This window comes from Dipteris shenzhenensis, chromosome 26 (genome assembly GCF_047967505.1).
Source record: "Dipteris shenzhenensis isolate YYH24624 ecotype China chromosome 26, Dip_SZ_1.0, whole genome shotgun sequence".
Taxonomy (NCBI): domain Eukaryota; kingdom Viridiplantae; phylum Streptophyta; class Polypodiopsida; order Gleicheniales; family Dipteridaceae; genus Dipteris; species Dipteris shenzhenensis.
In genome coordinates this window covers 31,287,447-31,308,199 of record NC_141621.1, presented here as the reverse complement: position 1 = coordinate 31,308,199, position 20,753 = coordinate 31,287,447, and the positions used below count along the sequence as shown (strand labels likewise).

General features: G+C 43.2%; 1 protein-coding gene across 2 annotated transcripts in view; it reads left to right on the top strand.

Annotated features, from left to right (window-relative positions):
• The first annotated feature begins 4,969 nt into the window (after positions 1 to 4,969).
• The window catches only part of LOC147884959 (fumarate hydratase 1, mitochondrial-like), a 72,113-nt gene continuing 56,329 nt past the window's right edge, over positions 4,970 to 20,753 (top strand). Inside the window, exons 1-4 of one of the 2 annotated variants that reach the window (XM_087397143.1) lie at positions 4,970 to 5,351; positions 5,485 to 5,602; positions 5,698 to 5,847; positions 14,751 to 14,861. In XM_087397143.1, coding sequence (XP_087253269.1) covers positions 5,209 to 5,351; positions 5,485 to 5,602; positions 5,698 to 5,847; positions 14,751 to 14,861 — 522 coding nt within the window. In that variant the 5' untranslated portion in view covers positions 4,970 to 5,208. The remainder of the gene's footprint in view (positions 5,352 to 5,484; positions 5,603 to 5,697; positions 5,848 to 14,750; positions 14,862 to 20,753) is intronic. The other variant, XM_087397142.1, reaches the window with a different exon arrangement.

The following is a 20,753-nucleotide window of genomic DNA, read 5'->3' as shown; positions in this document are numbered from 1 at the left end:
TTATGAGGACCGGTACACGTGTTGTTATGAATACCATGCATGAATTTCCGTTTGAAAGATGCCTTAAGCTTAATGCACTCCCAGAATACCATGTTTCTATGAAGACCATGGGCCATTGTCCTTTACAAAACCTCCATGCCTTGAGCTTGATGCACTCTCAGAACTTTGGCCTCTATGTTGGAAGCTATCGATGCAAATGCAGAGTCGAGACAAGTGGGGATAGGAAAAATGGCTATTCTTCCCACACTTACAAAGGTGTTACTCATTAGTGGGAATCAATGATCTACCCAAAATAGAATGATGCAACGTCCATTAGAAGAAATGTTTAATGGGTGAATGCAAGGATTATGGCATAAAGAAGTTGGCACGCTGCCCCCCTAGAGATAAAAAAGCAAGGGAAACCGTTACTATGAAGTGAATATGTGAATGCTTCATACAAGCATGGAAACTAGAAACATATGAAAGATTTGTTGAATAAAGAGATGCAATGCTGAGAGCCTTTGGCGTTCTTGAAGAGTAAAATGAATTAGTTCATGAAACACAACTACATAGCATAATGGCAAGGGCATCAATTCAAGGAGTGTCTTCTTAAATTCCATAATGATGTGGTTGTCTTGGTTGTAGACTCTAAAGAATTATGCTTTCAAAGAACAGAATGAGATCCAATCTATGTAGATCATAATTTCTATGCACATAACTTACTACCACAAGGCAAGGAATGTTATTAAAATAGTTCACTTCTTCATATCAGATGATAGGCAACATGACAAATTGTGTGCAGCATTGTTTCATGCTACACGAGAAGTGGTTGAAAGAACAAGAAGTTGTAGTAAAATGACATTGCATTTAGTCTAACAAAGATGATTCTCAATTCAAGGCTTGTAGATCCTTCTATTAAGCAATGCTTTATGATGTGTTAAGCAATGCTTTACATGTTGATGACACTTTTGTAGTCGGCTAAGACCCACAATTCTAAGGGTGTAGATTTTTACCTAATTATATGCATTGTTGAAGTCTGATGAGAGGATAACATTGATGTTGGGAAAATACCATCAGGGAGTTGTCGTGTATCATCAAGGGACAATTCTACAAACAAACAGATCACTATTCCTTCAAACTCCTCACAAACAAGTCAACAGTCCATATACTTTTTCACTTTGTGCATTGCATCAAGATACGCATGGAGAGTATCCCGAAACAAAGGCAATGTTTTCATTCACTCTAGAGAACCTATGAGGGCATATAAAACATCATGCCCTTTGATGTTGACACGTAACTATGTATTCATTTGTGAGCTTGTCACCATTGCCATGTGTGTGTGGTTCTCTATTTGCTTGCCAAATTTTTTGAATTTCTCAGATGGCTCTTGGATTAACATAGAAGGGAGAACTTAACGCAAAGGGAGTTTTTTCCCAAATATAATCCATGCAAAAATTGTTAGTACAGAAATCTCACACCAAACAAGTAAAATGAAATGCTAACTAGTACCTGCCTATTAGGATAGTCCTAAGTAGCATAGTCAATAGTACTAATTAGCATAGTCATTAGTGCTAATTAGCTTAGTCAATAGTGCTAATTAGCATAGTCGATAGTGCTAATTAGTATAGTCATTAATTCTAATTAAGGAAGTCAATATATGGCATCCTCAATCGTGCTAATTAGCATAGTCAATAGTGCAAATAAGCATAGTCAACTATGCTAGTTAGCATTGTCAATATTGCAAAGGAGCATAGTCACTATTCCTAACTAGCATAATCAGTGGTGGTAATTAGCATAGTCAATAGCACTTGCTCTTTGCACAAATGCAAATGACATGACTATCAATTTCTATCAATCTATAAGGTCAATCTACAAAAAGGGCTATGAAATTGAAACCTTAGACAAATTATTTCGAGGATTATACATTATTGCTCTACATGCCAACATGATTAATGAACCTAGAGTTAACAAATAGAATATGTTATATAGTCTATTAATAGCAAATACAGGTTGTTATAGTATGATATAAGTTTGATATAGTCCGTTATAAGTCTATTACAACAATATAGTATGTTATAACAAATATAGTCTATAATAGTTTGCCAATATGCTTGATGAACCTGATGCATAAACCTCTAGTTTGTCATAGTTTGTTAATAGCATTTACAAGGCATAGGCTGTTCTGGTGTGTCATAGTTCGTTAATAGTTTATTTTAGCTTGTTAATAGTCTTTCAATAGTTTGCACTATAAAGCTCCAGCACAAAGAAAGATAAACACATTTTAAAACATATTGCAGAGTATGGAAAGAGATAAAGAAAAATAAATATATAAAAATACTATATACAACCAAGTCCCAAATATAAAAGAATCAATATGATTATCACATACTCTCATACCTTCTCAAATTTTTAGCCTTTTTCTTCTCCTTAACAATTAAGTTCCAAGATTCTGATTGACTGCTCATTATTGAATAGGTCATGCTCAAATTGTGCTGTGTACGCCTAGTGACCATAGCATTGAAGCCAAACAAAGAGCCATGGCTGTACATGCTCTATGAAGTAGGAACCTTGTATAACGAATCGTCCAAAATAGTTGTGAAAAATAGAGTTTCACAAACTATTTGACATAACCAAAGAGTGATTGGTTGGTTTCCTCCCTATATAGCTCTTAATCTCCTATAAGTTCATACACATGTTCTCTCATATATTGTTACGTGGCTTCAACCATACAATACCATATATGCTAATTAGCATATGTGCTAATAACAGATGTGCTAATAATGGATATGCTAATTAGCAGATGCGCTAATAAATAAGTGCCAATTATAGATGTGCTAATAACAAATGTGTAACAAGATATTTGATGACAACAATATGCTAATGACACAAATGTGCTAATAATAGGTTTGCTAATAACATATATGCTAATTAGCACGTATGCTTATAACACAAATATGCGAATAATAGGTGCCAATTATAGACGTTCTAACAACAAACTTGCTAATAACAAGATGCATAATAACACAAATGTGCTAATAACAGATATGCTAATTAGCACATATGCTAATAACACTGACATACTAATAATAGATGTGCTAATAGAATACCTGCTAATAATGGATGTGCCAATTATATACATGCTAATAATAGATGTGCTAACAAGAGATCTGGTAATAGCAATATGCTAATAACAAAAATGTGCTAATACCAGGTGTGCTAATGATAGATGTGCTAATCACTACTAATAACACATGCTAATTAGCACGTATGCTAATAATATAGATGTGCTAATAAAATATATGTTAATAACAGATGTGCTAATAACACAAATGTGCTAATAAAAGGGTCGCTAAATTTTAGATGTGCTATTAATACACCTACTGACAACACAAACATGATAATACCTACACTTGCTAGACTCTAGTACCATAGATGTTCTAATAACAAATGTACTAAGTAGCAAATGCGCTGATACTAAGATGTGCTAATAACACAAATTGCTAATACTAGGTGTGCTAAACTACAAATTTGCCAATAACATGTGCTAATAATATACCTGGGTGGGGGTAAGCACTCTTGGCTCCTTGCAACATGTAGAAAATCCTAGCAGAAGAACTCAAAATGGTGGGCAAATATAACCTTTGTTAGAAACACGAGTTTGAGCATAGAGAGGATTACGCTGAAGTTGACCAACTCCAACAAGTTTCAAAAAGCTAAGTGGTCATCATGACCTTGAATAGATGGATTTGAGCAACGCATCTTCATCCGTAGGGCATTGCAAAGGGAAGGGAATAAGAGCAAAGGGGCAAATTCCAAGCGACACTTCTCTTCTTTGATGGCAAATCAACCTTAGCTCTGATACTGCTGTAGGGAAGGTGGCTATGGTGGATGGAGGAAAAGAGCCATGGAAAAGCCTGAATGAACACCATAAGAATGGAATAATAGATAAGGAGGAGAAGCCACGTATATACAGCCCCATGGGCTGGATACCTTAGGGTTTCACCACCTTATAATAAATAAAATTTTCGTATGGTGATACTTTGACGTAAGATTTGCTATTTTTGTCACCCTTCCCTTTAAAAAAAAGTCAAAATAGCAATTTCTCCTCTTAAAAGAATCCTATTGTAGGTACTACAACTGATATATTATCTTTGGTTTCGAAGTTGCTTGTGTTTCCACAGGATGACATGAGTAAAGATACTTGCATCTAGGGCGGGGGATGATGCTTACCAACCTAGGTCTTGGATATATGCTTGCTGTATTAGTTGAGTTGTGGATCGGTGAATCGAAGGTAAAGGGCCCTCTATTGATCTTTTTGCTTTTTTCAAACTATAAAGGTAGCGCATTAATAACCATAGAAGGAGAATATAAAAATTTGAGAGAGAGAGAGAGATTAGCTTGGTGGAAAACCTAAATACCCAATACCAAAGGCATTGTTGGGCCACGATTGCGCCCGCTCAACTTTTTATAAGAGCTTAACATGTAAGCATACTTTACATGTTTCACATGTCTTTATTGGGTCTTCCCATGGAGAGAAAAAAGAGGGAGCTGCAAGGTGCCCGCCTCTTTACTAGCCCCTTTACCCTATGTACCCATAGATTAAAAGGTATTCTAGCCTTGGAGGTACTCAATACGCTACAAGGGTGTTGAGGTTTTTGACCCTAAGTTTGGGTTAAGACAAGGGTAATGCCCGAGCTCCCCTGGGGAGGATGGGCATCGTTGTGCCATGTTCAGATGGGGCAACTAGAGATATTGTCGGAGGATGATCATTTGTTCGATACCTGACAACTTCACGCCCATGACTTTTGGACAGGGCTAGGGCGAGGGGCACCGGGCGGGGTTCTTGACCGGAAGACATCTTCTCGTGCTGGGCCGTCCGAACCTGCCATGACTTGGACTTGAGGTTAGGTCAAACGGCAGGAAAGGGAGGAGAAATAAGGGGCGTGATGGTGAGGGATGTCAGTAGGATTCTAGGAATCGCGCTGGGATTCCCGGAATCTTTGAATGAGTTCTCTGGATTCCACTTAAGTGCCAACTTAGCTCAGAGTGTGGATCATCATCAACTGATCAACAGAAAAGTCCTCTGATCATCTGTCCTGACTTTGCTTTCCAACCAACTTCCTCTTCATATATGGCTTCTTGAGCAATTTGAGATTGCCCACGAGTTCACTCTGTAAGGCCATCTGCACCCTCAGCGCTGTTTTTGACGCTTCTGTCATCTCTTCTGGCATGGCTACCTCTCGACTCTTCTTGGAGCCCCTTCGGCAGCGCAGATTTCATCGCCCTTTCCTTTCCAGATGCTTGTCCACCATTCTCAGTGAGGTCAGGGAGGAACGAGACACTTTTGGGCCCATCAAAGTGCCTGCTGACAAGTACGCGTCGTTCTCGCCTAAGCTTCTTAAAATTTGATTTCGTTTCTTGGGTCGCGGCGATCGCGATCAGCCACCTGAAGAGATTGTGCAAGCATTTATTCCGGTTTATCTGACAATGCATCTTTGTCTGCAGATATTGGGGCGCACAGACGCAACGATCACTGCAAAATTTTGAGATTGGCGGCCAGAGGGAACGCATGCCAGATCAAGTTATCCAGGCTTTTGGCATTCTTAAGAAGTCAGCAGCTAAGGTCCTTTTCTTCCTTCCAAAACTCTCTGTGCGCATAAACTCTGAAAATGACTGATCATCTGGTGTTAATAGCTCACCTTGGCATGCTTTGTCCAGGTGAATATGACATATGGTCTCGATCCCGCAATAGGTAATGCAATAATGAAGGCAGCTCAAGAAGTTGCTGATGGAAAGCTCAACGCTCATTTTCCACTGGTCGTTTGGCAGACTGGCAGTGGTACCCAATCCAATATGAATGCAAATGAGGTAAGATGCCGAGACATTAAAGATTGAGGAGTTCGGTGTTCGGAAAGAGGCTTTAGGCAAGCAATCTGCAGTGCATTTTTCTTAGACATTGAAGATTGAGGCGTTTTGTCATCTGAAAGAAGCTTGAGGCAAGCAATCCACAATACATTTTTCTTATCAAATATTTATACAACAGGTTAGGTAACATAGGGTCCCGATAGCCAGTTAAATAGGGTTTTTTGTGTTTTATAGGGGGGGGATGCTGTGAACATGGTTGAGACTGTCCTACAATGCGGTGCCATTGTTAAGACATTCAGATCCCCATCATTTCATTTGTCATGCTATGGGATAAAGACACATGGCTTGCACGTGGACTCATTTTGTTGTGTGTGAGGGGCTGAGGTCTATGAGCTTAAAAGATTCTAGAGGCATTCTTCTTCCATTTGTGTTACTTGGTCTTTAGTCTTATCACATACAAGTTGATGCCACACAAACAAAACCTGAAACAGCCAGTCACAATGAGCTGACACGTACACTGTTAGAAATGACATAACAGAGGGTACCCGTAGGGAAGACCGGAAGATAGCCCAAGAATTCACATAGAAGTGTAGAAACATCGACGAAGGTGGGGCAGGCCCCACACAAAATCATGCCTCTCAATCTCATCTGGCTGCGTAAGCATTGCCCTTGGACTACATCCTATGGGTCCTCATTCTTCTTCTAGTTTTTAACAATCATATTTTTCCCTTTCTTCCTATAGCCTCTTCAAATCTCTGCACAATCTCTTGAACAAGACTTTGAAGTGGCTAGGTGAAAGGAAAGGTAAAGCTCCTTTGGTAACCACTTGGTATGTGCAAGCCAGTAAATAGACAATGCTCCAACAAAAATATAGAACCAGAAAAATATATTTATGTCCGAAAAGGAGTCCAGAGTCCCACTAAATCGTGGTCCTCTGTCCTTACCCAAAGGTGTTGTCCTACTACCTCCGTGGCAATTCTAGATCCCTAAGCCTTTGTGCTCCACGTCGAGCTTCTGTAGACTTTAGTCTCCGTGCCGACAAACACACCTCCAAGCTCTTCTCCCGAACATCTACATGTGAGGCAGTGAATGCCTAATAGACTTGACCTCCTTGCTGCCTTGATGTGCAGCCAATGGTGAGGCTCAAGCTTCTGCAGACTTCCGTTCTCCTTGCTGCCCTAGAAGACAGCCAAGGGTCTTGATCCCTGTGGGCTCTTTGTCTGCTGCTGATGGGCACCTCCTGTGGCACTGAGCAGCCTTCCCCAACCATAGTTACCAGCCGAAACGGAAACGGAAGAAACGGAGTTTCCGGCCCCCGCCAAAACGGAAACGGAAGAAACGGCAATATGATACAATTTATATATAAAAATTTATTTTTTATATTCATGCCTCTATGATTCTAAATTATTGAATGATGCTTCAATAATATGAAATCAACATGTATCATGACTAACAAGTTTGGCATTACAAGAATCTGAAATTTAGAAGTTTGAAGTACTTTAAACTTAGCACACAAGTTGAAACTTGAAACTTGAAACTTGAAAGCATCCAATGTCCAGACTCCATAGATGATCATGATTCATGACCACAAATTTCATGATCATGACTCATGAGTCATGCAAGACTCAAAATAAAAGCACCCATGGATGATATTAAAAAAAGCAGCTGCCACCTGGCACCAAGGTCTGAAGTATACTCAGTAGTAAGTATTGTATCTACTATCATAAAAAAAGAAATAACATAGTCTAGGAATCAAGATGCATCATGCTGCAGAGAAGGATGAAGAGGATGGAGAGAGAAGGATGGAGGTCCGAGGAAAACGGGATGGAGAGTCCAAGAGCAAAGGATGGAGGGATGGAGAGAGCTTAGAGAAGGTGGAGAGAGCAGCAAGGATGCACAGAAGGAGTGCAATGGCCGGGAGGCGGCGAAATCGCGATTTTGGGGATCTAGGGCAAAAACAGGTTTTACGAAACGGCGTTTCTTCAAAAAAGGCCATTTCTGTTTTGCCGTTTCCGTTTCCTGCCACGAAACGGCCGTTTCGTGCAACTATGTCCCCAACTGACTTGGGGTCTCCTTGTGACCAACCAGCAGGCCCTAACCAGCCGACCTGCAGGTCGGCCTGGTTGGCTGCCTCTACCTGGCCTATAATCAGGTGTTTGGCCCTGCACATGCTCCAGCCAGGCACCTTGATGCTGCTATTACCCTACTTCTGTTGCAGACCTGTCCAAGCCCCAGATCTGCTCCTGCAGCTCTGTACAGCCTGCTCTAGGCCTCCAAATAGCACCTGCCTGTCCCGCCCTCTTTCTGGACTCCCATCAGTCCTGGATCTGATCCCTTACCTGCTGCGGACAGTTGCATGTGACCTGCAACCACCTTGTCTTTAATCCGTACTGTTCCAGCAGCTTTTGACATGCCAGACAGGCTGCCATGTGGGCAGCCCCCTTCCTATGCTTTTCTTTACTGTTTATATGCTGTCCACATGGCAGCCAAAATGCTGCCCATATGGCAACCCTAACCCTAAGTCTACCTTCTAGGCTCTCCTCATTTGCTCTCCTCATATGGGGGCTTACAGATGGGGAGGTGACCTTTCCAACACCCCCTCTCACCGACACATCTCGGCCCAATGCCTACACGTCGATGACGATGCTCCAGTAACTCCCTGGTTGTAGTCCTCTGGAACCTTTCGGCGTCAAAATCTTTTCCTGGCTTTTCATCCAGTGGCTCCTGCTTCACCAGGTCCGGTTCCGCTTCCGCACACCATCCTGGTACACAGGTCCATCCTTGGTAGCACCTCCTGGTACCACCTCCTTCAGTCACGTTCCTGCCTCTGAACTCGAGCAATCCAGCTGTCACGATCTTCCAGTCGTCCCCCTCATAATGAGTGAACAACCTGGAGTCTTCCAGGCACCATGCCCTGAGGGTCTGTTTCAACCCGTCCTTCCTTTAGCAAGGTCTGCAACCAATGAATATTTCCAGATAACTTGGACCATGAACTCTCGCTGAGTTTTCAAGCAGGTACTCTTCTGGCTTCAGTACTCTTTGTCCATCACCTTCTAGCAATCTGCATCGAAGATTTGAAGAAGCACCAATACTTCCCCTTCTGCCTTCGAAGAAGGCCAATTCCTTCCAATCTCTTATCACCTGAGACAAATGAAGAGCATAGTCTCTCCACAGCATGATATAAAGGCTCAAATGCAGAATATCAAATACATACCAGACTATTGTATTGCCTGAATGTTCGCTCTGAAAGCAAACTCTCATTGAGGCACCCACCAAGCGCTTGTGTAATCCTGTACTGTCCCCTTCTGAACTCCAGCATCCATCTGACCATGAGACCCCAGGGCCTTCCATGGAATCCACCCTTGTGTCAGTGTCAACAGCCACACACATGGAAGGTACCAAGCGCTCCATGCTGTCCTTCACCTTCACAAAGGCATCTGACTCCTCGTCGACCCACATCTCTATGTCAGACATCCTCACTATGATTTCTGGATCAACATATCTGACCTCGGTAACACTCGGTGATGTCACCAGGAACAACTCCTTGATTACCACATTTGCTTTGGCCTCTCCCTCTGAATCTGAGTCAGACTCCTTTTTGTTTTTCAGATCCGCCTTTTTCTTTCTGCAGTCCCTTGCAAAATGTCTGGGCATATCACAATAGAAACACTTCTTCTTATGCTTCCTCTTTGAAGTCCCCTCGTCGTCAGAGTCGTCTTTCTTGGACTTGCCACCGTTAGGCTTGCCCTTTCCTTCGCCAGCATCGCCTTGTCGTCTTTGTCCTCGTTGTAGAGCTTCTCCCAAGCTTCCTCCTGTAGCAGTAACGGATCCAACTCCTCAAACGTCAGAGGTTTGGTCCTCTGTCCTGCTGTCACAGCTGTAACAAAGCTCTTGAAACTCCGAGGCAGTCTCCTCAGTACCATCAAGGCCAAATGGCATGAGTCTGTCTTCTGACCAATTGCTGCCAGCTGATCCCTCACCACCTTGACCTTCGTCAAATGGCTATGTACCGTATCTCCTTCTTCCATATCAAGATTGTAGAGTTGATGCTGAAGAAGCACAATCCGGGAGGTGTTGTCCGTCTCGTATAGATCCTTCAGGGTGGCCCACGCCTCTACTGACGTCTCGGCCAGCTGGATATGTGGAAGAACGGAGTCCGCCGTAGTCCCTATGATTATTGCTAGGGCATGGGCATCTCTGTCTTCCCAAGCTTCAAGCTCCTCTCTGTCTACTGCCATGAGTATCTCCCCTTTCCTGTCCATCATGTCCTCCGGCTTCAACTCCACTCCCGTGGTCAGCTTCCACAACTTCTGAGCCATTAAATGACTCCGGATCTTCACTTTCCAAATCGGGTAATTAGTCCCGTCCAGGTTCCCAGACTCTCCAAAGTTAGGGATAGTGAAAGAGAGAAAACTGGGAGAGGAGGAAGGGAAAGCAGGGGCTGAAGAGGCTGTAGAGGTCGACATCTCTACTGTTTATACCACACAGCAAAGTCAACCAAACTCAATTTTAGTAGACCAGAATTCTGAACGTACCTGACTGAACCTGAGTCACCCTCCTTCTCGCAAGGGCACAATCCTCCAGTCGTGGAAGTCGATTCCCAAGAGCTTCTGAATCAAGGTCGTCCTTCAGCAAGGTCCCTGCCTTCACACTCCCACACCTGTGAGCCTCCTACTTGGGCTCTGATACCATGTTAGAAAATAACCCAACACAGGGTACACACAGCGGAAGACTTATAGTAATGCCGAGGAGCTCACACAGTGTGCGGTGTGGGGTGTGGAATCACAAACTTCTTTACTTATGTGCATACAATAGGTGTGCAGACTCATCAATAGATAATGAACCAACCAGATAGAGAAACCACCAAAATATATACTTCCGTCCACAACTATGGACACAATACAAAAGAGACAGATCCAGAGTCCCACCAATGATGTGGTCCTCTGATCTTACCACAAGGTCCTTCTCCTATCTGCTGGCTATCTCTAGACTCGAGCCCGCGTGCTCCACCTCGAGCTTCTGCAGACTTTCCGTCCAGATCCTTTCCACCTTGCTGTCTTTGCACCAGCCTAGGTGGGCAGCTCTCCCAGCTCTCAGTCTGCAGCTCCTTGTCACCTTCTTCACCTCTTGATATATAGGCCCAAGAGAGGGTTCCTTGGCTGCTCCAATCTGCTGGTTCCTGCTGCTGCAAGTGATAATTGAATGAGGTCCAATGGCCTCTTTATATAGGCCCCAAGGGGGCTGGCAAAAATACCGACCAGCCTGCAGCAGACTGGCCGACCAGACTGGCGGACCAGTCTGTGGCTGGTCCAGCCCTATAAGGGCTCACAACCTAGGGCTTTTTGGCCCAAACTTCCAGGGCCTTTGGCCCTCCATTCAAGGCAGGGATCCAGCCTATATAAGGCATGCCTTCTGCCCACTGACAGCCATATTTGCTGCTCCACATCTGCGCCTGCACATCCTGCCATAACTGCGCCTCTGCCAAGCCCTCTCCCAGTTCCGTACAGAGCTGTACACCCTGTAGATGTCAGCGCCATGTGATTGCTTTTTATTCCGGGTTCCTTGTGCTGGCTACTGCTTCGCCTTTTGCTGCTGCAGATCCATCCTAGCTCTAGGTACCCTCCATCTCTTTGATTCTTGCCCACATGGCATCCAATCAGATGCCCATGTGACAGACACTCAAACCCTAGGTTCACCCCCCCCATGCTCTCCTCATATGGGGGCTTACAGATGGGGAGGTGACCTTTCCAACACTTTGGCCCTAGGAATTAATTGCCTAGTAATTGGGCGCACATTCACAATTTCCAAGGGCCCACTGGGGCATTTTAATTCCCCAAGTCCCGCCCCATGGCCGGACCCTCGCACCCGAGAGGTTGAATGCAGTCACACTCAAATTACGGGAGTCGCAAATCAAAAGTCCCATAATTTCACGTCCTCGTGACATGTATACAAGGATATCAATTGCAAAATGTACTCTAAACTTCTTGATTTATGGTTGTAATACATTATTCATTAACATAACAAATGTGGTAGTAGCATTACTAAGCCCAAATGCCACTAAAACTCCTAATGTCCAAACTTGCTTCTAAAAGCAGTTTTATACACATCCTCAACTCCTATACAAATCTGATCGTAGCCAGACTTCAAATCTATCTTATAGAAGATAATAGCCCCACGCAATGCATTAATTAGTCATCTATTCTAGCCATAGTGAAATTTGTGTTTAACAGTAATGCCTCATAGACTTTCCTAATATCACTGGTTACCTATGAAGGCCTCTTTCGTAGCCTGTAATTCTTTCTATCTTAATTGGTGTGTTGCCCTATCAGCTAGATTTAGATGCTCGTTTGGGAGAGACTGAAATGAAATAGTTTAGACTTCACAAGCAGTTGTAGCTTGAATGAAGAGATTTTGGACTACTTTTTGATTAGCCTTCTCCTTTAGTGCTAGCCTTCATCATGGCTGAGTCTGCCCTTCACCTCCGGAGTGCCGACAGAAACTCGGTATGAAGTCTTTGTACAAGTGCATGCTCAAGTATGTGTGGGTGTGTGGATTTGTATTTGTGAGAGCATGTTTTTATACTATGGTCTACACCCACTGTTGGGCCCTGATGACATCAGTGGGGATGTCATAGTAGCTAGTCCCTGCTATGCGTGATGGAGTTTATGGTTTTCAACCTTATGAGTGACTATCATGAGATTAAAACTGCACTATGTTGTGTTTATAGAGGATGAGTTTGGGAATGTTCCCGGATTCATCTAGGTGTATGTTAGGTGGATTAAATGTGGATTTTTTCTATTGTGTGTACACTAGTTCAAGAATATTCGTTCCTTTTTCTCACTTCAGCGTCTATTTACAAGCGCATGCAATAGATCTTGAAGGTCTTGTTGGGATTAAATGTGGATTTTTTCTATTGTGTGTACACTGGTTCAAGAATATTCGTTCCTTTTTCTCACTTCAGCGTCTATTTACAAGCGTATGCAATAGATCTTGAAGGTCTTGTTGACCCCCATTTACCTGCAACTGCTGACGCATAACCTGATGAACTGCATTCTCTACATTGCTAATGGTTGCATCCCAGTATCTAATGCCGAAGGGCTTGGTACATGCGATACCAATCGAACTGCTGACACTACGGGATCCGCATGTGAAGACTCTTCATCTACTTCCATCTCTTGAGCAGTCTCTCTTTACATATTGCCAGTTTTTTTTGTCCCTTTCTCCAAACAATCATTCCTGCTATGTATATATATTTGCTCAAACACACCTGTCCAGCTTACACTTACCAGAGTTAGAATTATCAGAGCTAGAACCCAGATTTCTTTTATTAGTCTTAAGCAGCTAGAATCAAATTTGTTCCCAATGATAAGACCTTGGACTCTAATGACTTTTCTATTAGCAAAGCAAAGTCTAAAAGAATGTGTTGTGTCTTAAAATTTAGGATTGTCATAGTCCCACCCGATTGTGTGAGAGACGATGGCTCTTTTTAGGATTGCATATTATTTCAGTAGTTAATCTTTTAAGGGCAGCTTGATCTCTCTTCAGTCTTCTATGTATTTGTATAGGTTTTTATTTTCTTCTTGTTATGTGTATGCCATTTGAATGTAAATTTAAAATTATGCTGTTCAATTCAAGCATCCAAAATATTTATGTGATATTGGACCTTGCGAAAATATAACGATTTCTAGCTCCATATAGTGTGCCAGTACCCTATTCAGGCCAAATTCAGGTCTTAATGAGCACTGTCGTTGGTTTTGTTCTTGCCCACTGGCTGTGGTCAACAGGTCATGGTCCTGCTTTTTCAACCAAAGCTTGCAATGATTACCTCTCAAGCTGATGCCATTTTATCCTGCTGCAAGTTTTGGATGTCCTGTAGCATGACCTTGGGAGAAATCCTCAGCAGGTCCTCAAATGCCACACTGTGCCACCCATGGTGTTGCAATGTGTATGAATATCTTCAGGAGAATTTAAGATAGTTATACTGAAGAGCAGCAATGTTATAAAGAGCTGCAATGCAACTTCCAAGGGATCAAGATAACTAAAGATGAGAATCGCCAGTGCGTGTACTGTTTTCTAGAAAATATCGACATGAAGCTCTGGATTTAGCAATATCATTTATTTTTAAAGGATGTATCCAGGCTCTGGAACCCTTCCTTATAGATGTTGGGAGGCAGTATGCATATGCTTGTAGATATTGGTGCTTGTATACTCTGGCAGTGTTCTTTTCATCACTGGCCATGCTTTTCTGCATTGCCAAGGGTCTCATACAGCCAAGAGCAAAGGGTATTCCAATGTGTGCAGTGTGGGGGCCTGCATTTCTGCTCTTCAATGACATTTATATGCAGAGATGGCTCCAGCAAAGCTCCATAATATTTGTCAGGCAGACTATGTTTAGCGAGGTTGCTTTTTAGGAATCTTGTCAGCCACAGTTTTTTATGCTGCTGCAAAGGGTGTCACACAGGCAACAATACTCCTCTTCTCAACTTAGATTGATGTGGGGGCCTTCACCTCTGCTCTTCTATGGCATTTATATACGCAGAATGGCTCCAGCAAAGCTCCATAATTTTTGCCAGGCAGACGATGTTTAGCAAGGTTGCTTTTTAGGAGTCTTGCCAGCCACAATGTCTTGTATGTTGAGTAGAATATGTAGCAAAGGGTCTCACACAGGCAAAAATACTGCTCTTCTCAACATAGATTGTGAATATTGTTAATGTGAATGGGGGCACCTTGCAGCATCATCTCACAGATTCTTTTGCTGTGCATATGAAGTTTGGGCCGTCAGCCATAGTTTTTTTAAAGGTTCAGGTTTAACGGCTGCAGTGTTTTGAATGCTGAGTAGACATTATATAAATTGACCATCTTTGACTTCTCCACGTTTTCCCTTGTGACAATGATGTCTTGTACAGGTGATTGCAAATCGTTCTGCTGAAATTCTTGGCAAAAGGGTTGGTGAAAAGGCCATCCATCCTAATGATCATGTGAATATGAGTCAGTCTTCAAATGACACTTTTCCAACGGTTCGTCCATATGCTCTCATTTTGTTGGAGTTGAATATTAAAACCAAATGATAGTGAAATGCTGATTTTACACAAATTCGAGTGTCCTAAGAGAATATTTTCTTGCTCCTATAGGCAATGTGCTTATTCATGTAGTCTTAGATATAATTAGTTTTTGTACGATATTTAAATGAAGTGTGTGTGTGTGTGTGTGTGTGTACATCTCTCTCTCTCTCTCTATATATATATATATATATATATATATAGAGAGAGAGAGAGAGATGTATTAACGTCTGTGGGAGGCCTCGCGGGCCTATGAGACAAATGCAAAGCCAAAAGGTAACTCATACAAGCCTCTAAGGGCTGAAGCAAAGGGCTCACTAAGGCCCTTGCTGAAAAGCTAAAGTACTAAGCTAGTGAACAAAGTAGTAGAGTAGCAAAAAGTCAGGAGAGTGTCAAGTGCTCAAAGCTAATGCTCCTAGTACATGCCCCGGTTCCATATATCTCGGTAACCTAGTGGCTCCTTGATGAGATGTGAGAAGCTCTCGTATCTGTGTCTGTTGAGCTGTCTCTCGATGCGGTGGAGGGTGTGGTCTCCTCGATCTCTGTATCTGAAGGGCTACATCAAGGGTGACTCCTCGTCTCTGGCGGTCACCTGAGGGCTGAGATGGATTGGACCTCAATCGTGCGTGGCCCTCTCCGTGTCGCATGTGGAGTGCGTCTCTCTCATCTGGCAACATCGTGGTGGAGACTCCCACTACTAGTCAATGATGTTCTCATCTCATCAAGCTCCTCTCCCTCAGCCTCGCGGACAACTGACTCAGATGCATAGAATCTGTAACAAGTGTCTGTGCTCTGTCAATCTCGGTGACCTGTGGCCTCAATCCCTGCTGCTCTCTGGTCTGTCACATCAGTATATTTCTCTGTCGTCGCATCTCAATCAGATAGAGCCCAACACAAACCTGATCGGGAAAATGTATCAACCATGTAAATGGAACAAAGCCATGCCCCTTCTAGAAGAGGCAATGATGTCATCCTTGGATCTCATAATAGACTGGGGAGACACATAGAAAGTGCTCCTCTGTCTCGATCTCCGCCATCTAGCATAGTGCGCAAGTCCTCTGCTCTCTAGGTATGCCCGCAGCTCTCCATGCCTCAATTCTCAGCTGATGTGACGAGACTCGCAACTGACCGATGGTGATCCTCAATGCATGTGAGACTCTCCTGTCCACTAAGCTAAAACATAGTACTCAAACTTAAAATGAAAATACATAACACGGTGCCAAGGTGGCTCTCCTATTAGCTGCAAAAAGATCTCATATGGGTCATTGCTCTCGGCAGTGGGGGGAGGGGTCTCTGCGATCTCTGTATCTAGTGGGCCATGTCGGTAGTGACCCCTCTGGTCGGGTGATCCCCCCTAAACATGGCTGTGATGACCTAGCCTCTATCGTGTGTGCCCTAGTCCATCTTTGCACCTCGTCTTGCCACATCTCTCCATGTCGCCGTCTCATCCTGCTGGCCCACTTAATCCTCATGTCATCTATCGCCTTCTTCTCAACTCCACTATGTCCAGGGGAGACTCAAAAGTGTAAAAATCTGTAACATGTCCTGGGCGCGATCAAGCTCAGTCACGCAGGTGTCAATGCCTTCTTCTGCTCTTTGATGCAACGGAGCAAGGTCTCTCTATGTCGTCGCATCTCCATCAGATAGAGACCAACGCAACTGGTCTTGGAAATGAATCAGCTGAGAGAGAGACCCTTAACCAGTCGTGGTCTTGGGCTTTCCGATTGTGGAGTCGGCGTAAAGCAACTTGCACATACTGTGCTTTGAACAACTTGCATGTGGTATGTCTGGGGAGGGAAGATATATGTTGAAGGCATAGCCTCCACCCATGTGAACACTAACCATGGGATAGGTTAAATACACCTCTGGTAAGAGGGAGTCATTAGAACAAGGTAGTGGGGATCATTTTGTAACTGAAGGGACAGTTGTAACTGTCCCTAACAACACTCCTTAGTGGCCTGATCCACCACATAATGTTTTTGACTAGGACTGTTACATTTTGTAACTTACTGTTGCCTTACAACAGTCGGACTGATATCGGATGGCTATAAAAACTTGTATCAGCTCCGTTTGAGAGTTTGAGTTGTTGAGTTGATGTACTCTCTGTCAAGACATAATATACAAGAAGCATACTATCTTTTGCAAGATTTCCTCTCTGTCCTTTTTACATCTTGTGATAGTCTTTTATAGTCCGTCTACTATCCGACTATACTCCGATTGCTAGCACCTTGTTGTCAGGAGTGGAGATGTGTTTGTGTTTTTCACTTGTGTGAAGACACTCTGGACTCTATTGGCGATCCTGTCAGCGTTCCTATCCGGAATATCCGGTTTTCGCTAAACGCACAACCACCACCACTGTCAATTACGATGTGAAACAACAAACAGAGACACATCCAAACAACAACTCCGAAAAACATCAAGCTCACAATTGTGTCGTAGGATCGCACATGCGTGTACAAAGCCGGTGAATACGCCCACGATTACAAACGGCATTAGAAACTGCATACGGTAACAAATGTCGGAAAATATAGAAAAATCTTTACTAGTGAATACACTAGTAGAGGAGGATCTCTAAACGCTACTTTAGCATACGTGCATATCCGTATAAAAAGCACTACTCCGCCAAGGAGCACTTGGAGTAGACTGTATGCAAGTTGTCATTCAGCAAAAACTATAGGAGCCATGGTTTGAATCTAGCAAGCACATCAACAATCAAAAGACAGCTGACAGTCGGACTCCTGTTGGAAAAGCGACATACGGTAGCAACATCCACAACGCACCAATACAAGCACAGTACGTCACAATCGGCAAAGAAGATCACAGCATCAATATTACAGTTCCAATGTCAGGACAACACACAAAGCTTAGCTGACAACATCTCATTTCTGCCACTCGGTAAGCTACTATAATCCTCCATCTCCTTTTCCTTTCATGGAACAACTAGCTCATGTCAGATAGCTTCTGAGAGGAAACGTCGGCTCGCCATATCGGTATAGCATATTTTACACGAAATAGAGCTCGGGTAGAGGCTGCTTCCCAAACAGAATCCAGATGATCCAGAGGATATCTTTCACAACCCTGATTATATTCCTAGTGGGACAAGTTCCTCTGATAATTCCATACATAGCCAGGAAGTACACGAAGCAAAAACTGAGCTAGAAAGATTAATGCTCTCCACTCCCACACAAGAATTACTCCAAAGGACACTTGCCACTAATATTGCAGCCAATGTCTTTGTGACTGCAAGGAAGCAATTGAATTTCAACCCTCTCCCACCGTCCCCAAAGAAGAATAAAAAGAAGCCTGTCAAAGTTCAAGTTCAACCTCAACGTCAGTACAAAATGCAGACCCCATTAGTCAAAGCTGCAAAGTTTATTGGCAAGAAAGGTCAAGATCTTGACAGCCATGTTGGGCAATTGGAGACAAGGTGGACAGCTAGTGGATTTGGACAACTGCCAGATGAGACCAAGAAAGAGCAATTTGCTGCCACATTCAATGGTAAAGCAATGAATTGGTTTATGCAGTATGGTATTTTCCATTCTAACACTTATGATGAATTATAGATTGCTTTCTTAAGCCGTTTTAGAAAAGAGAAAACACCAGAGGACATTTTGAAAAAACTGAGAACAATGAAACAAAAAGATCTCATGGTTGAGGACTATTCACAGATGTTTAGAAACCTCAACAGAAGGCTAACAACAAATTAAAGACCTACCTAGGAGCAATTGGGAGACTATTTTTGCAAAGGATTAAACAAGGAGTTGAGAACTGCAATAGCTGGTAGGGACCAGCTGGGAGGAGCAAATGACTTTAATAATATGGTGGAAGCTGCCCAAAGAGCAGAGAGAAGACTTGGTACAACATCAAAATCCAAGAAGACAAAAAAGAAACATCATTCAGATTCAGAGACAGACTTTGAAACAGACACAGATAGTGAATCAGAGGAAGATACAGATAAGGAAGACGACTCATCAGAATATGATGAGGATGATGAGAATACTCAAAGAAAAAGAAGAAAGACAAAATGTTAGAATTATAGATATAATTCAGCAGTGACCAATGTAATATAATAAGCTAGTTAGGGGCATTTTTCCCTCTTTAAGAGGTTTTCCCCCCTAACCGCAGTTAGTTCACTAACTATGGTTAGTGACTACTAAGGTTTTGTCACTAGGACAAAACCTTATCTCTCATTCATTGAGTTGTACTCTTCACACTCTTCTATTGCAACTCAGCTTTCAGCTCTCAAGCTTCCAGCTCTCACTCTCTCTTGCTCTCTCTCTCACTCACCATTCTCTCACATTTGGTATCAGAGCGCTCTCTGCTTCTCGCCTCCAGCTCCAGCCTAGCCCGTAAGCTCCAGCTCCATCAATTCACCGTCCGTACAATTCGTACGGACTGATTCCGTACAGTCCCGAATAGCACCTGCGTTGCCATTCGTCATCGTCATTGTCATCGTACAGCTCCATCGCCATCGTCGCCTGTACAATTGCAGCGCCGTACAGCCTGCAGCCTCTTCCGTATGGTTCGTCGTCACCAGCTGTACATCGTCGATTGTACAACCCGTCACCAGACTGTACGGTTAGCCGTACAGTCCCATACAGCTACGTACAATTCGTCCGTACCGCACGTGTGGCGCCGTACACATGAGTTCGTCCGTACACCTGCAGTTCGTTTCGAGCATCTTCCGTACAATCCGTACTATTGCTGCAAATTTGTACTATTGGGCATCAGTCGTCCGTACAGTTGGGCCCTTGAATCGTTCGTTGGCATTGTACCCTTCGTAGGTGTCTACACTTTGTGCAGGATTTTCTTGCAGGATTACTTTGCAGTCTTTTGCTTTATAGAAGAAGAGCAATTTGGGAACTTTGCAGGAAGCCATTGTTTGGCTGTATTTTTCGAAATACATTTGGAGCTTTGGCAGACACATTACAATTTTGGGGCTTTTGTAAAAATTTTGGCACACATTGCAAGCAAATTGCAAGGATTGGCCAAGAAATTGGGGCTTTTGCAGGAGATTAGTTATTTGGGTGAAATTTGGCTCAATTTCAACTCGAAATTTGGGGCTTTTGCAGACAGATCTGCAGATCTAGTCTGAAATTTGGGGCTTTTGTTCAAAAATTGCAGATTTGGGGCTTTTAGTAAATTTGCCCCTTCTGGTTGCAATTTCAAGCCACAAATTGGGGCTTTTGTGTTGGGAGAGCAATTTCCGGAGTTTTCAGTTCATACTGCCTTTCTTGGAGTGTTTTGCAGCACTTTTGGCAGATTCTGGAGAGTTTTTGATGCTTGGACAGATTTCTGACAGTGCAAGTACAGAAATCTAAGTTGCATTTACAGCCCGTGCTTGGCTGTGTTTTTGGGAGTTGTGCATTTCATTCCCAGTAAGGGAATTCAGTTTTGTATCTGCGTCAATCTCTTTCTCAGATATGGCCCATCAAAATCAGAATGACTCTCAGTTCGGTGGTCTTTCACACGAAGACAAGTTGGATGGTACCAACTACTCCCTCTGGAGTTTCATGGTACGCAATATTCTGATTTCTCGCAATTTATGGGATTATGTCAATGGGGATGAGATCCGACCAGCAGATATTGCACCTGCTACCCCTCCCCAGCAAGGAGGTGGAAGAGGTCGTGCACAGGGTGCAGCTGCAGGACAAGTTGTTGGTGCAGCTACAGTCACTACTCCAGAGCAGAAGAGATGGGATTCATGGGATGCCTTAGCTTTGTCATGCATCTCTCTTTCAGTGAAAAGATTTATAATTCCACATATCCGGTCGTGTAAGACCTCCAGGGCAGCGTGGGATATTTTGGAAAGCATGTATGCAGCTCGGAATGATGCAAGGGTATCTTTCT